The 15526-nt window shown below is 40.9% G+C and overlaps 1 protein-coding gene across 1 annotated transcript; it reads right to left on the bottom strand.

Annotated features, from left to right (window-relative positions):
• Positions 1-644: 644 nt before the first annotated feature.
• Positions 645-8385, bottom strand: LOC123160787 (pyrophosphate--fructose 6-phosphate 1-phosphotransferase subunit alpha). The gene is made up of 18 exons (XM_044578619.1): positions 8169-8385; positions 7554-7726; positions 6909-7021; positions 4287-4475; positions 4055-4122; positions 3844-3927; positions 3509-3562; positions 3163-3243; positions 2984-3077; positions 2633-2706; positions 2451-2561; positions 2325-2369; positions 2181-2237; positions 1961-2065; positions 1766-1882; positions 1528-1631; positions 1173-1338; positions 645-1091 (listed from the first exon to the last, which is right to left on the bottom strand). The coding sequence occupies exons 1-18, from the start codon at positions 8238-8240 to the stop codon at positions 963-965; spliced, it is 1836 nt and encodes a 611-aa protein (XP_044434554.1). The 5' UTR covers positions 8241-8385; the 3' UTR covers positions 645-962.
• Positions 8386-15526: the final 7141 nt, after the last annotated feature.

The following is a 15526-nucleotide window of genomic DNA, read 5'->3' as shown; positions in this document are numbered from 1 at the left end:
CTCTTTAAAAAAATGATTCTAAGTTTAAAAATCTGAAAATAATTAAACAAAAGAATGCGTATATGTATAAAGAAATATAAGACCATTTAGATCTAAACAGTCTTATTTTTTTACGGAGGGAGTACTTATTTGTAAAGTTTGATGATGAAATGCATTTGTATGTGAGCTACAAATAAAATTCATGTATTGCACATATACCCTTCACTATAAAAGTATGTTCTTTCTGTACGTACTTCATTAAATTTTACATATGTACTCCCTCCGCTTCTAAATATAAGTCTTTCTTGAGATTTTAATAAGGATTACATATGGATGTATAGATATATTTTAGAATGTAGATTCACTCATTTGCTCCATATGTAGTCCGTATTGAGATCTCTAGAAAGACTTATATTTAGGAATGGAGGGAATACTATACATCTCTAACTACAGGTTTAATTTTTTTACAGATTTTTCTGAAACTTGAAAGGTTGATTTAAAAAAAAGTTTCTTTTTTGAAAAATCCAGGCTCCATAGAGCCCGGGAGCCCAAAATCCTCACTCCAGCCTTTTCGGCTTTGCTATCATGCCACGTATCCCTCAAAAAAATAAAAAATGCTATGGTGCCATGTTGTCTAAAAAAAATGCTATGGTGCCACGTTAGTGTGACTCAAGCCGCTTCTCTAGCGGGTAAGGATTGCATTTATCAGAGAAGAAAAAATAGGGTTACCATTTACACAGTATTTGTTGTTATTATCCGGAGCTTCTAACTCACACTGGTTATATTGACGTTGATTTCTGCCATAAAAGTGGGCAATTATTCCTGTTCTAACTCTTCCCAAATCCCAATCTCCAAACTTGCCACACTCTGCAGTCTAAAACTCAGATAAAGAACATAGCCTATCAAGATCCCGGTTTCTACGGCCGACAAAAGGAAAATTATGCCTGTGGGATTCCGGCATATGGAACGCTCCGAGTTTGCTCTCAGATGGTCGCCTGGCCACTGTAAGACGGAGAAGACATGATGGTCAGCAGCTCCGTCACATGTGCCATGGAGCTCAGTGCAGCTTTCAGCACGTCCTGCGAGCACCCAGGCTTGACGATGTTCTTAACCTGCGTGGGGCGTGGCATGCATCATGAGAACCAATAAAAGGACTGTTACCAGTCAGATAACCAAGTTGTTGGCTGATGTACCTTCTCCAGATACTCCTGCAGCTGTTTGATCCTCCCCATGTAGTCCCGGTCTTCCACGCACAGCGAGATGGGCTTTGCGTCGGCACCCGGTCCTTGGAATTGCAGCGGTCCAGGGTTCTTGTAGATGTCTTCCATCAGGAGGCTGTAAGAGTTTTGCCTCAGCAGCCTGCAAGGCACAAGACGATTTCTTTGGTAAGTACGAGCACTTGTCGTTTTATCCTTTTATACGGTGTATGTATGTATTCAGTGAAACAATGGAGAATTTCCTCTTAACAGGCAATGGAGAATAGAAGAAGAACACGATGAATAGTGAGTAAAAGATGGCACTTAATTTCAAACCAAAAATCATACGTACTCGTATGCTTTTCCTTTTAAGTCGACGCTTGCCATGTGGACAGCGGGCTTCCCAATTTGACTGGCAGTGGGACCGCGCGACCATCCCCTTACCGTCATCATAGACTGCTCGTGAGCAAATGCAGAAATGGTTATGTATTACTTTGTGTTTCATATAAACTTGTGTGAGATGGATCATGTGCAAATCAAGGAATGCAGTCTAAAAAACATACAAACAACTAACAATCCAATGTGCTCACCGTAATAGGAGCAGCACCACATTTCCACTGGTCCACAGGACTTTTTAGATTAGTTACAGTGGCCATGTAGCCATTCAGACCGGCAGCTATGATGTGATAGCATACATGACCGAGAACCTGGAATCAAACAATTGACCGGCCATTAAGGAGAATAACCAGATGGAACATGATATAGAGAAGTGAGGTCGAACTTACATATGCGTAATCACAATCAAAGTTTGACGGCAGGGCACCTCTTGCTTGGTAGCCAAAAAAGTGGCAAATTGCATTGAACTTCTTTCCTTTGTAAGTGCCTTCCTCCTAAATAAGCCAATTAACAATATGCACTGATAAAGGTGGTGCTTATTGTGCAAGTGAACTAGTAACTCATAGGTTTTAAACTAGTTTTCCACAAATGACTACAGCATATGCTCACCAGACGTTTGTTCATTTCTGTCTCAACTAACTGGGCTAGAAGCTTCTCAGTCTCAATCTGCAAGATACACATATAAATCTGATGCCCGAACAAATGTAAAACAAAAAGGATAGGCTAATATCACAGACTGAGTTGCTGGGACACCTGAGAAAGCTGAGCAGAGTCGTCAGATTCTGGATGCAGAAGTAGCTGCACGACAAAAAAAAAGTTGAATCAAAAAAATCTTCTCCAAATTATGGATTTCTGAGTATGAAAACAAGAAATACATACCTGTTTCCTGATAAATGGAGGCAGAAAGTCAAATAGTGCAGAAGCCCAAGGCGAAAGATGAGAAGAGATGTTCTCAGTGGAAACACCTTTATCATGTAGCCCATGAATTTCCTACAAGAATAAGCTAAGCTCAGTGAACTATTCAAAAAAACAACACCATTGTTTCATGTACTGACACTGACCTGAAGCAAAGCATATAATTCAGGTATACTCTCGACAAGGCCCTCGGGAATAAGTACAACACCATGGTATTTATCTGTGCAAGATAGTTTGATACTGTGAATCATAAGGAATAAGTGCAACTGCATGATATATTTTGTGCCCAAGATATTATGGCAACATGCATTATTTACAAGACGTCCTGCCTTGGACTCTTAGGCAGCAAGCCTGGCAGCGCCTTACAATTATGCCCGCTTTAGGCGCTTAGGCGTCCAGGGCGGTTGGTGCTCACCTTAGGTCGCCTTACCGCCTATTATAAACAATGGCAACATGACACTACAATACGAAGCTTGTAAGAACTATATGATGCCTACCTTTTTCAGCCCTTGCCTGGACAGCATCACATATCTGCTTTGTAATATCTGAAATTGTAAGTTTTGACGCAGCAACCTCCTCCCCTAGTAAGACCTGAGCATTATCAAGTCAGATTAGTTTGTAATGTTTGTATTATGGATCAAGCAAGTCAATTCAAAATAAAAGTAGCATCCCTAACCATATTTGGATGTGACTGAAGAGCACATTCCAAGGCCACATGAGATGCTTTCCGCCCCATCAAGCGAATGAAGTAGTAATACTGCCGAGAAAAATTATGAAGCTTTAAGAGAGATAAAATGTAGACTGTGTACTTGAATTTTGTGTGTGTCAAAATTCAGAAATTATGTAGAAAATACAGAGCGCCCTTATAAAATGGAGACAACTTTGTGAGTAATAAGCCGGTAGCACAGTATGTAGAAGAAAGATTATGACTGAACTTAGGACTACTTTACTAGCTTTCACCAAACAAGTATTTAACTCATGAAATGTGCTAAGGTGGAAGTTGACCATCCATTATCTGTTACCTTCTCAGCAGAAAGAGCATCAGTGCAGACATTACTTATGAGCTGTGAGTTCACCTGTTCAATAAGTAGCAATCCATGTTACCGTAAAAAAATGTAAATGAAATACCACAAATTAGTAAGGTAACACTAAAACAAACAATGCCGAAACCATAGTAAGAAAGGAGGATGATCAAAGATGAGTAGTGAGAATGAGATGCTCCTCGCAGCTACTCACCATACCGCCATACAGGTCAATAAAATGTAATAGGCGGACTGGCGAACAGTGCATCTCTAAAATGGTACCACATGCTAAATGAAGGGTGCAACTCAATAGCTTGCTATATAAATTAATGTACCTTGCATATGGTATCGAAACCAACAGTTGTCTCGACAAACTGGTTCTTAAGGTCACCATTCAAAGTTACAGGAACACCAACTACCTGTTAAAAAACAGATTGTCTCAGGCTATTTGCACTTTGTAAGGAAAATACTTATTACCACAGGGATGTGAGCCAGTACAAAAGATTATAATGAAGGAACTAGCTTTATTAGACAATTTTCAGCCACCTTTGTCGAACATTTTGACTCAGCAAAAGTCTCAGCAAGCTGAGCAGCATCCGTGTTGGATGTGACACCTACGAAAAGAAAAGAAGGCATTCAGAATAAATAACAGCTTTTTTTCGATAAGGGGGGCTTTATTACTTAAAAGGTTTATAAGCATTACACCCGGCCTCTGCATAACAGAGTAAATAACAGCTAATATCAATATAATATCTTAATAGGTAGTAATAAATAATACCTCCAATTATTACAAGAGCATCCAACTTCAAAGCTTGGCAAGTAGTCATTGCTGCCTTTACTTGTTCAGTTGTCCTGATTTGGTCCCTGGTTCGACCAAGCATATAATAACCACCTTGGTTTTTATAGGAAGAAAAAACTTCATCACTGATTTCCAAAGTTTTCTGAGCAAACAAGCCATCAGTTCCGCCTGTTTCAATACAAAAAAATAGAAATAATCAGTACAATGGAACATATATAGGATTCATTATGCAATATCTAATTATGTCTAAGTAAGAATTATGCATTCACATGTGAAAGCAGGGACAAAAAGTTTTCATTCCAAAAATTTATTAGTGACACCTGGCACTGTTTAGCCAACTGGCTGTCTGACACTGATGAGACAATTAGTAAGATCCGAACATACGTTTTTCATAGAATTTTTCATGATTTTGTGAGCTTGGATGTGTAAAGTGCAGTTAAATAGGTCCTGCTTGATTCAAAGGATTCCAAAGACACTAGATAGAACTATTCCTATAACATTGAGAACCACAATAATTGTACCAAAGGAAGTTTGGTTGCACTACTGCAAACCACGGCAAATGATCATCATATTTTTTTCGTGAAATAGGTTGGGAAAATACTTGTGATAAACAATCATAACAATCAAACAGGACCATGTAGAATCCTAGAAAAATAGTGGAATCAGAGAGGCCCCTAATTGATTTTTAGTTTCTGAGTGTGCATTTTGCACACATGCGCCTCGCGCGCCCATTTGAAGTCAGAGAATAAAAAATCACATGTACAAAAAAGAGATCTGGATTGTTGCAGGAAGTGTGAACTTGTAAATTGCGCTGAAATGTGTATCTATCTGTATGCTACATTTGCTTTATTTATAAAGCGGGGCGAAAGCCTTTTTCGGTATCTGTATGCTACAGAAAATAGATGTTTTACGATCTACAGTAATATCAATAAGTGAAGATCATTTGTCTTTACAAAACACAGGTGAATGTACTCTTGACAAAAATTTGCAGATTCAAATTTTATACCAATGTAAATGTTCACAAAATATTCAGAACTTGAAAAGAGGCAAAGCAACCAGTAGTTTGTTGGACCTACTAAAAGAGAAAAAAGTATAAATTAGTCGCAGAATCTCAGCCCTCTCTAGATCATAAGACTCTCGTCGGGTTATTGTGTGATTTGAATCCTTAAGAAATTGACCTATGAAGAGCATTTGGATCATAGGAATGATGCTAACAAATTAACAAGGGTTGATCTACTATGGTTCAATCTTATAGGAATTTAAACACTCATTGTACAACATCCTTTTTCCACTCATCCGCATATGATTGACAAACTTTCCTTATGTTTTTCATTCGTTCTATCAAAGCAACTATTCCTTTTTGGAAGTCACGGCGCAGCTGACTGATTCTCCTTTTTAGAAGGGCTTGTTGAAGACAGAGGCAGCCTTCTTCAATAGGAGTAAATTCATCTTTGGGAACGAAAATAGTACTATATTTCTGGGAATATACCTGGCCCGGGGACAAGTTACTAGCCTTGCAGTATTCGTCTTTATATAACATTGTACAACGTAAATAAGCTTTCGTCAGTACAATACTTGGTTATGTTCCTTTAAATATCCAATTCAGGCGGGTGCTAGTGGGGGCGATGGGATAGATGGTTGCATCTTGTGTGTGGGTTGATGGAGGTTCCCTACACTGGAAGCTGTCCGTGTCAGGTGTATTCTCGGTCAAATCCATGTATATTGATTTGATAAATACCGGTCCTATCCTAAGGTCACTTCACATTTGGAAAGTTAAGGTGCCGCTAAAAATAAAGGTATTCATGGTTTGTTCACAAGGGAGTGATATTGACGAAGGACAATTTAGCAAAGCGTAGTTGGTAGGGTAGTAAATGTTGTTGTTTTTGTGATCAGGATGAATCAATACAACATTTGTTCTTCAAATGTCCACTAGCCAAGTTATTGTGGCACACGGTCCATGTGTCCTTTAACGTTAGTCCTCCCAACACTTTATCCAGTATATTTGGTGCGTGGTTAAACGGGGTAGAGCCTAAAACAGCAGCTCGAGTAGGACTGTGTGCATTACTTTGGGCCATATGGAACTGCTGGAACAATGTTGCAGGTCAATTGGGGTGTTTGCTTGGATCCATACATGGTCGTTACTCAGTCATGCAGATCACAGAGAGCTTATGGATATTGGGTGCAACCGTTGGGAAACGGTAGCATAGGATACCTACAACCGGTTTGGATGACGGTCCAATAGGATAGATGTTTAGTCATCTTACCCTATTTTTTCTAGTTGTGGCGTTTTTTTTACCTTACTTTGGTTTGCGGATTGCTTGAGACCTTATTTTGAACCTCATACTTTGGTTAATAAAATAGTTGTGTGTCGTGTGATGCAGAGGCCGGGGGATATCCTCCTTTTTCAAGAAAAATAAATAAATCAGAATGATCCTGCATTTTAAAAATCTGTTTTGAACTTGTATCCATGTGTTTTTTTTTCATTCCTAAAATGCTAGGACGCTCTAGCTAATGGGTAAATTATTGTTAGATTGAATAGTAGTTGGAATAATAAAGCTACATATCCATGAAAGAACAATCTGAATAAACTAATCCACTCACCAAGAAAACCGATAAGCTCGCTGCCTGGGTTGTGAGAATTTATAGCATTATATAGTCCCCATATAACATTGTGACCACCTGGCGACTGCCTACCACTGAAGACGACACCAACCCTGCACCCCAGAGATAATTTTACATTAAAGGATGCATGGAGAAAAAATATGGAGACATCTCAGAACGTATTTCAGAAATATGGAGTACTGAAGTAATTTATGGTTTCAATCCCATCCTATAGAGTTACAACTTACAGCATTAGATTAGCGAACTACTGTTTGGCTTGATTACGCAGGTTTGTATGTCGTACCCCTTCTCAAGTACTACAACAGTGACGGCCATAGTTAAAACAGGACAATGCTGGACCGCCTAGTGTTCATGTTTAGTGCAAACTGCAACGTATTGTTATGGTACGAACAACAAAGTAGCACATCTATAATTCGCATATACAACCCATTGCATATATATATACGCATCTCATGTACAATATATTGGTTGGGATACTCGAAAGTTTTTTAGAAAGATGGAAAAATCAAAAGCTAATTACTAGTAAATTACAGATATGCTACGTAAGAAAAATGCCGCATTAGATGCCAGCCCAAACTGAACATACCTACAAGATTTTCCAGATCATATCTACAAGATGCGTACCTGACGGCAGGGTGCTCTGTTATGACCGTAGCGTCCGGCGCATTGGCCGTCTTCGGGAGGAAATGCGCCAGCCGCTGGCCATAGGTGTGCGGGAACGCGCGGCGGATCACATGCGCGTCAGCGCCGTCAGCCGCGATCGCGGCGTCGCCGTACTCCACCTTCACCGCGGTGCCCTGGTTTCCACCCAGAAAAGAAAGAACACATCAACTTGTAAAGCAAGAAAACGATCGGCTTGATCGGCCCAGCCATGTAAGATGCTTTCTATGAACGAGATGATTAGATCGGTGATCGGCGATTAGAGTGCCGTCGCTTTCCCTTCGACCTTTACGGGTGGTAATCTCAGATCCACCTCCGCGGTGGGGGAGGGGCGGTGGCATCGGCATCGGCATCGGATCACCACTGGTGCACCTAGAATCACCCCCACCCCCAGCGTGACCCACCCGAAAGCGAAGGGAAATATTCGAAACAGATAACCGCACTCCCCAGGCCGTCGGCGAGATCGATCCTGTGGGACGGCGAATCGGGCATGATCCAGGAACGAGGGATCGGCGCACGGCGATGCAATGCCGCGGCGAACGGTCGTGGGAAAGTGGGAATCGGAGGCCGGTGGTATACCTGGAGCCAGGGCGGGAGCTCGGGGCGGTATTCCGCGCGGTGCCTCTGGAGGGGCGACATCTCGTTGCCCATCGTTGCGATCGGGCCTCTCCTCTCGCCGGAGTCGCGGTTTCACGTCGCCGGCCGGCCGGCGGGATCGGTGTTCTCCTCTGTCTCTCGCGGTACGGAGTCCCTGTTCGTGTGTTGCTGGAAATCAATAAATAAACTGTGGGGGACTGGCAATTTATACCCGAGGGAGACGGAGGCGCGCGGCACCTGCACCAACGAAGCAAACACGTCACGCGCCCTGCACGCACCAACGAAAGGACCCGGTTTCCTTTACGAAAATGTCAGAGCATCCGCAACTCGACGCCCCATGCCCCGGATCTGTCCCAAACCCGATTCAAACGATCCGGGCTGATAGGCAATCCTCGTATCCAGCCTATGTGTGGGGCGGATACGTAGACATTCGGACGCATCCGCAATGTCGGACTGACCATAGGGCCCCATGCAAAAACACACGGAGATCCATCAGTACGACGGGTGCCTCCTCTGTTTTTCGATGAGGGTATTCATGGCGCCACGTAGCACCTCTGCGGCGTGCCGCTCGAGAGACCAAATCCGGCTTTTTAAGCCGGTCGACGACATTCCAACCTAGCACATTCCCATTTCTTCCCACTCCCTGCCCTTCGCCGCTGCAACATTCCAATTCGTCCACATCCGGATCACAGCAGGCCTGGTCGTAGGAGCAGGAGGTGAAGGACGCGGAGCCAAAGGAGGAAGAGGCCGAAGGTGAGGCTAATATGGCGCCTCTGGCTGCGGGCTTTGCCTTGGCCGACACATTGGAGGAGTTCGAGGTGGGCCAAGCGGGGAGGTGACAGAGCAGGAGGCCATTATCAACTCCATCCAGTCGGAGGCGGAGGTGGAGGCCAACCGCCGGATCCTCCGCCAGGCTGATGCGGAGCTCGACGAGGAGTGGGCGCCAACATGTCACCCGATTGCCAATGACCACGTGGCCGGCAACTCCGGCGCGAACTTCATCAACATCTCCGACGAGGAGGAGTTCGTACAATAGATCATTGCCCTTGCATGCTTTTTTATGGAAATAGAAATCCTGAAATGAGTACTATGGTTGTGGCCGACCAAATATGGGGTATGACCGGTCATCGTCTGCGAACACATCTGGCAGCATCCACGAACGTTTGGCAACTCAAATTAACTATGCGTGGTTGTATATGCTCTTATGGAGTTATGTTTTGCTTAGACGTGCACCAGTGCGACGTGATGACACCCTCGGTTGGTTCTGCATGAATCTGGAAGCACGACATCGTGGTGTTGTGGAGGCAACAGTTCGCTTTTTTATGGTATCAATAGGACACATTTTTTTTGTCCTCACGTCATCGCCCCCTCGCTAGTCTCTTCCCTCGTCAATGAGGTCATTTCTCCTCTCCTGCTGAACGCATCAACTCTTCCCAATGCTTCCTTCTCAGATCTCGACGCTAATGCCTCCGCCGCGAGCTCGGCTCTCCCCCGCCTCTGTTGTTGTTCCTCATCATCGCCGCCGTTTTCTCTCCCGCGTTCATGCCAACACCACCTCCATCGTCACCGCAGCTACTTCCTCTCCCTGCATTGGCTGTCGCAGGGAATCTGGGCTGCACGATGCACCAACATCCATGAGGTACTAATCGTGCCCCGACGAGGTATGCCTAACCTTCCTCCCTTTTTTGGCGATGGTGCGCGAGTCGATTCATGGAGGGCTCCAGGTGGATTCGAAAGGTGGGGGGTGGGGGGGGGGGGGGGGGGGCGCTCGGACTGCTAACTGCTCTTCCATTTCATGGGGAAGCAAGGGAGATTCCTTCCGCTTTGCGTATTTTGGGGGTTGTTTAGGGTGATGGAGGGCATCACTCAAAATGTTCACCATCATTTTTCCTTAATCTTCCCATAATGTATCATACAGTTTGCCGTGTGTTTATACGACGCAACTGCTAAAGTTTGCCAAGTGTATCCCTCAATTTCTACAAGTTTGCTACTCCCTCTGTTCCATATTAGCTGTCGCTGATCCCTCCAGTCCATATTAGTTGTATTTAGAGTGACAACTATATGGAACGGAGGGGGTATCATTTATCCTAAATCCTTTTGCAAAATGTTATCTAAAACATGGCAGATTAAAAAAAATGTTTGTATTGGACTGTGGCAATTTTAAGAAAAAAATGTTCTCTAAAACATGGCAAATTAAAAAAGGATTTTAATGGTCACATGGAAAAATTAGAAAAAATATACTATCTTAATCACGACTACAAAACATGTAATGGTCACATGGAAAATTTAGGAATTCTATTTTTTAAAATCACACAAATTTTTAAAAATGTTTGTACTTGTCATATGGCAAATTAAGACAATCATTTTTTAAAATCATGGCAAACTTAAAAATTGCAGTGTTCATATGGCAAGTTTAGGATTTTTGTTCTAAAAAATGTGGTAACTTTTTTGAAATATGTAAAAATATTTTTTGGAAATAATATTTTATTAGTCATGACAACTATTTTTTGTGTGCACAAAATTCTGAAAAAAGGATGGAAACATGGCAACTTTAGAGAAAAATTGTTCTACACATTATGCAACTATGCATGTAAATGTATATAAGAAAAATCTTGAAAACATAATAACATGGAAAAAATTAAAAAGAATCCAGTACAAAACAAAAAAAATAAAATTTTTTTCTTCTAAAAATGGCAAATTTAGAAAATATTTGTATGGGCTACATGAAAATTTTAGAAAAAAATTGTTCCCTAAATGATGGAAAAATAGTTTTTTTTAATAATGTTCACGTGGCAAATTTAGCAATTTTGGTATGTACAACATGATTTGTTTTAAGAATATTTGTACTACTTATCACATGGAAAATTTATTATCTATAACATGGAACTCCCCGCTAGTTTTTTTTACATCATGGCAACTTCTCTTTTGTTTTGTGTATGATTTTTTTCACCATAGAATGTACCTATATATACCCCATGGCAACTATACATGCAGCATGGCAATTATACATAGCATGGCAACTTTTAAATCTGTTTGCTATAATTCACGACAAATATATAAACTTTTAGTACCGGTCACATGGCAACTTTATTAAAACTTGTTCTCTAGTTCATGGAAAATGTAGGAAAGTTTATGCACGGGTCAAATGACAAATTTACTGTATTGCGTTTTTTAAATCATGGCAGTTTGTAGACATATTGTAATGGTCACATGACAACTTCTCTGAGATGTGTTCTCTACAATCATGAGAACTTTCACAAATGTTTGTACTGGTCACAGTGGCGGAGCTTCATGGGGGCCAACCTGGGCGGTGCCCCCCCCCCCAGCCCAAGAAAAACTCACCTAATACACGTTAGCTTTTGTGCTGGATGTTCAGTAAAAACAGGCTAAACCTCATAGTTTTGCCCCTCCTTAGCCCATTGCCCCTCCAAAGATTAGGCCCAAGCTCCGCCACTGACTGGTCACATGGAAAATATAAGTGGATCGTGCCAATTCTAATTAGTTTCTTGCTTTTCTGATTTGTGTGAAGAAAAATTATGTTTTATGTCATGACATTATATGCCTCATGACAGTTGTTTTTTGTATTGCAGTTTTCATGTTGACGCATTATATGTCTCAAACGTATCTATAATATTTTGTACATGTTATGTTGAATCACTTACAAAATACGTTGTGCACATGTTTTTTATTGAACTAACATATTAATCAAGTGTCTAGTGTCAATTTTTTTTGTTTTTTTTGTAATTTCAAGAAAATCCCCAGAAAAAGTCCGAGGAAAAAATAAGAGAAAACAACTTCGGGAAGATTCATGTGGGGAGAAGACTGAGGAACCAAGGCCTAGCACCAGGGGTCGTGCCTCATGCGTAGGCGTCGGGAGGCGCCCTGGCCCCAGGGCGCCTATTTTGCTCTGGTACCCGATGGACTTTATATACCCCAAAGACTTACCACTAACTATCGAGGATTTATTCGTCGTCATCATGTAGCATTTCTGAGGCTATCTTTGTTTTTTTATCTGACTTGGCACTCTGCCGGAGTGGGTAATCTTCATCTTCAACCTCTAAACCAACCCTTGTTGCTCCCATGGTGATCCAGGAGTAGTCCACCTTCGAGGTTTGTGGTAATAGCCATGTGCCATGTGCCACGTGCCTCCATCTCCCTCTCGCCACTCTCTCTTATGAATTTCCATCACGATTATGATCTTGGGCATCAATGATTAATTGAATTGTATGGTGTACCTCTTGTGATGAGTACCTCGGATTGAATCTTGTTCATGATATAGTCTTGAACTTAAGAGGTTAATGAGATTACATGATGCATGTCTATTATAATCCCTCGAGACGCCTGTGAGACACTGGGATGACTCATTAGACAAAGAATGGATGATAGGTCATATGGTGTTTTAACAGTATAATCTCTCGGGCTACCAACGTGGCATTGGGGTAGTTCAATAGATTATAATATTAGAAAGAAAACTTTGAGGTGGTTTGATTTCCTTGCACCTACATGATCTCTTTAGGAATTGATAAAAAAACTTTATGAGGTTACATCATGTTTTTATTGACGTTGTCATGTTGAGAATAGACAATTAGGCTTGTTCTCAACCATTTCAAACCTCATTTTAGTCGTGTTTCCACCTTGTTATCTTCTTATTTTTAAATATTCAAAAAATACAAATATTATCGCCATCCATATTACCTATTTACCATCAAATGTATTAATCTCTTTGGCAAACTAGTGAGACTATATTAGGTGTGTTGGAGACACACGAGATTTCTCATATATTGTTGCAGGGTTGCTTGAGAGGAGAATATAATCATTCTACACTTGCCTCGGATTGATAAATCTTAGGTCATTCATTTGAGAAAAATATGCTGCTTCGTACAAAACTCTGCATTTGAGACTCAACAAAGTCTACAAGAATATAAGTGTGCAGTAAACACCAAGACACACAATAGTTTTTTCTCTCTCTTTTAACATGACATGCGTTTTCAAGATTTTTTTTTGGTAATTTTGGGTAAGTTTCCATCGCAACTTTCTCTAGATTTGTACACCATGGCAACTTTCTATGACATGTGTTTTCAAAGATTCTTCACTGTTTTATATATGTGCCTAGACACGTGATACATCTCAACCGTATCTATTGTTTTTGTATGATTCATGCTACTTTGCTACCAATTTCATACACTTTGGGCTTACATTTTCTCAACTTTTATTGAATTAATATATTAATCCAATACATAGTATCAGTTTTCTGTTTTGGTTGTTTTTGGTATTTCATAAACATCACAGAAAAAGTTTGAGAAAAAATCATACAAAAATGGTTTGGGAAATTTTAAGCCGGGAAAAGACCAGAGGGCCAAGGCACCACCCCAGCAGGGGCTACCCTAGTGCCTAGGCGCCTCTGGCCTGTAGGCCCACTAGCTGGCCTCCAGTGCCCGTAAGAGGAAAGGCGGGACCAGGAATCGAACCCTGGTCGTGCAAGGTGACGCAACACGCTCCTTGCCACTCGACTAACATCGCCTTTGTGCTAAGTTTGTTAGGCGCGTGCTACTTAAGGCGAAAAGAGCTGGTTTTCCTGTTTTTTCAATGGTTTTTTTTGTTTTCTCCTGTTTCATTTTTTTCTCTTCTCCAATTTTTTCATTGGGATTTTTTTTCATTTTTTGTTTCTTTTCTTTTTTCTATTCAATTTTTCTTTCATTCATTTTGCATTTTGTTTTTATTTGGTTATTATGATCTTTTTGCATTATTCTATTTTTATTTGATTTTCTCTTTTCTTCTTTGTTTTTTGTTTAGTTTTCTTTTTCTTCTCCATTTTTTTCTTCTTATGTTTGTTTTGTTTCACTCTACATTTATATGTCAAAAAAATTTATTTAATAAGTGATCAACATTTTTTTGTATACACGTTCAACATTATAATAGTTATTCAACATTTTTCAATTACTCGTTCAATAATTCTTAATACTTATTCAACATTTCAAATACTTCTTCAACATTTTTAATACTTATTCAACATTTTCAAATACATGTTCAATATTTTTCAAACACTTCAATATTTTTTAATACTTATTCGGTATTTTTCAAATACTTGTTCAACATTTTTGAAGAGTGTTTGTGTGTGTGTGTGTGTGTAATATGTTAAAGTATAAGGAAAAGTATAAAAATAAAGCAAAAAAGGTAACAGAAAAAACAGGCTGTGGCCTCCTGCGCGGCTGGGTTGGCCCATCTGGGCTCCCCCAGGACGCGAGGCTTCCCCCTGTGCTCGCTTAAAGCGAGATATAGGGGCGCCCTTGTGGTGACTGCTGGGACTGGCAAGCCTGGTTGCTGCAATCAGCAACTGTTGGTGCTGGTACAGTGCGTCGGAGGTCGTACGACGTCAATGCTGTGATTGGCAATAGACAGAGATACCAGCAGCGCTTGGTAATGGAACCAACAACCATTGGTTCTGTGTCTGACCACGTCAGAGTATAGTTAACAGTATTGCCAACAACCTGCTATACGAAGTTCTCATATCACCTATAGCCGACCTAATAGTTAACATGTATAGTAGCTACGGAGTATTTACTAAGTAGTACTATTTTATTTATACATGATCCACCTTACACTGTCACAATGATTTTTAGAGTCTGTGTTGCAGTGATGACACAAAAGTATAAAGGATCAATCGTACTCCTTTCGATAAGTAAGAGTGTCGAACCCAACGAGGAGCAGAAGGAAATGACAAACGGTTTTCAACAAGGTATTTTCTGCAAGCACTGAAATTATCGGTAATAGATAGTTTCATAGCAGGGTAATTTGTAACGAGCAACACGTAGCAATAGTAACAAAGGTGCAGCAAGGTAGCCCAATCATGTTTATAGCAAAGGACAGGCCAGAACTTTCTCTTATAGCAAGCAAAACATTCTTGAGGACACATGAGAATTTCATCTAGTCACTTTCATCGTGTTTGCTTGATTCACGTTCATTACTTTGATGATTTGATATGTGGGTGGACCGGTTCTTGGGTGTTGTTCTTACTTGAACATGCCTCCCACTTATGGTTAACCCCTCTCGCCAGCATTCGCAACTGCGAAAGAAGAATTAAGATAAATCTAACCATAGCATGAAACATATGGATCCAAATCAGCCCCTTACGGAATAACGCATAAACTAGGGTTTAAGCTTCTCACTCTAGCAACCCATCATATAGTGTCTTCCCTTAGGCCCAAAGATGGTGGAGTGTCATGTAGTCGATGTTCATACGACACCACTAAAGAAAGATGTTGGGGAACATAGTAATTCAAATTTTTTCCTACGATCACAGAAGATCTATCTAGGAGATGCATAGCAACGAGATGGGAGAG

The sequence above is a fragment of the Triticum aestivum genome, chromosome 7B (genome assembly GCF_018294505.1).
Source record: "Triticum aestivum cultivar Chinese Spring chromosome 7B, IWGSC CS RefSeq v2.1, whole genome shotgun sequence".
Lineage (NCBI taxonomy): Eukaryota > Viridiplantae > Streptophyta > Magnoliopsida > Poales > Poaceae > Triticum > Triticum aestivum.
The sequence above is the reverse complement of the archived record's forward strand: the minus strand, read 5'-3'. Positions and strand labels throughout refer to the sequence as shown.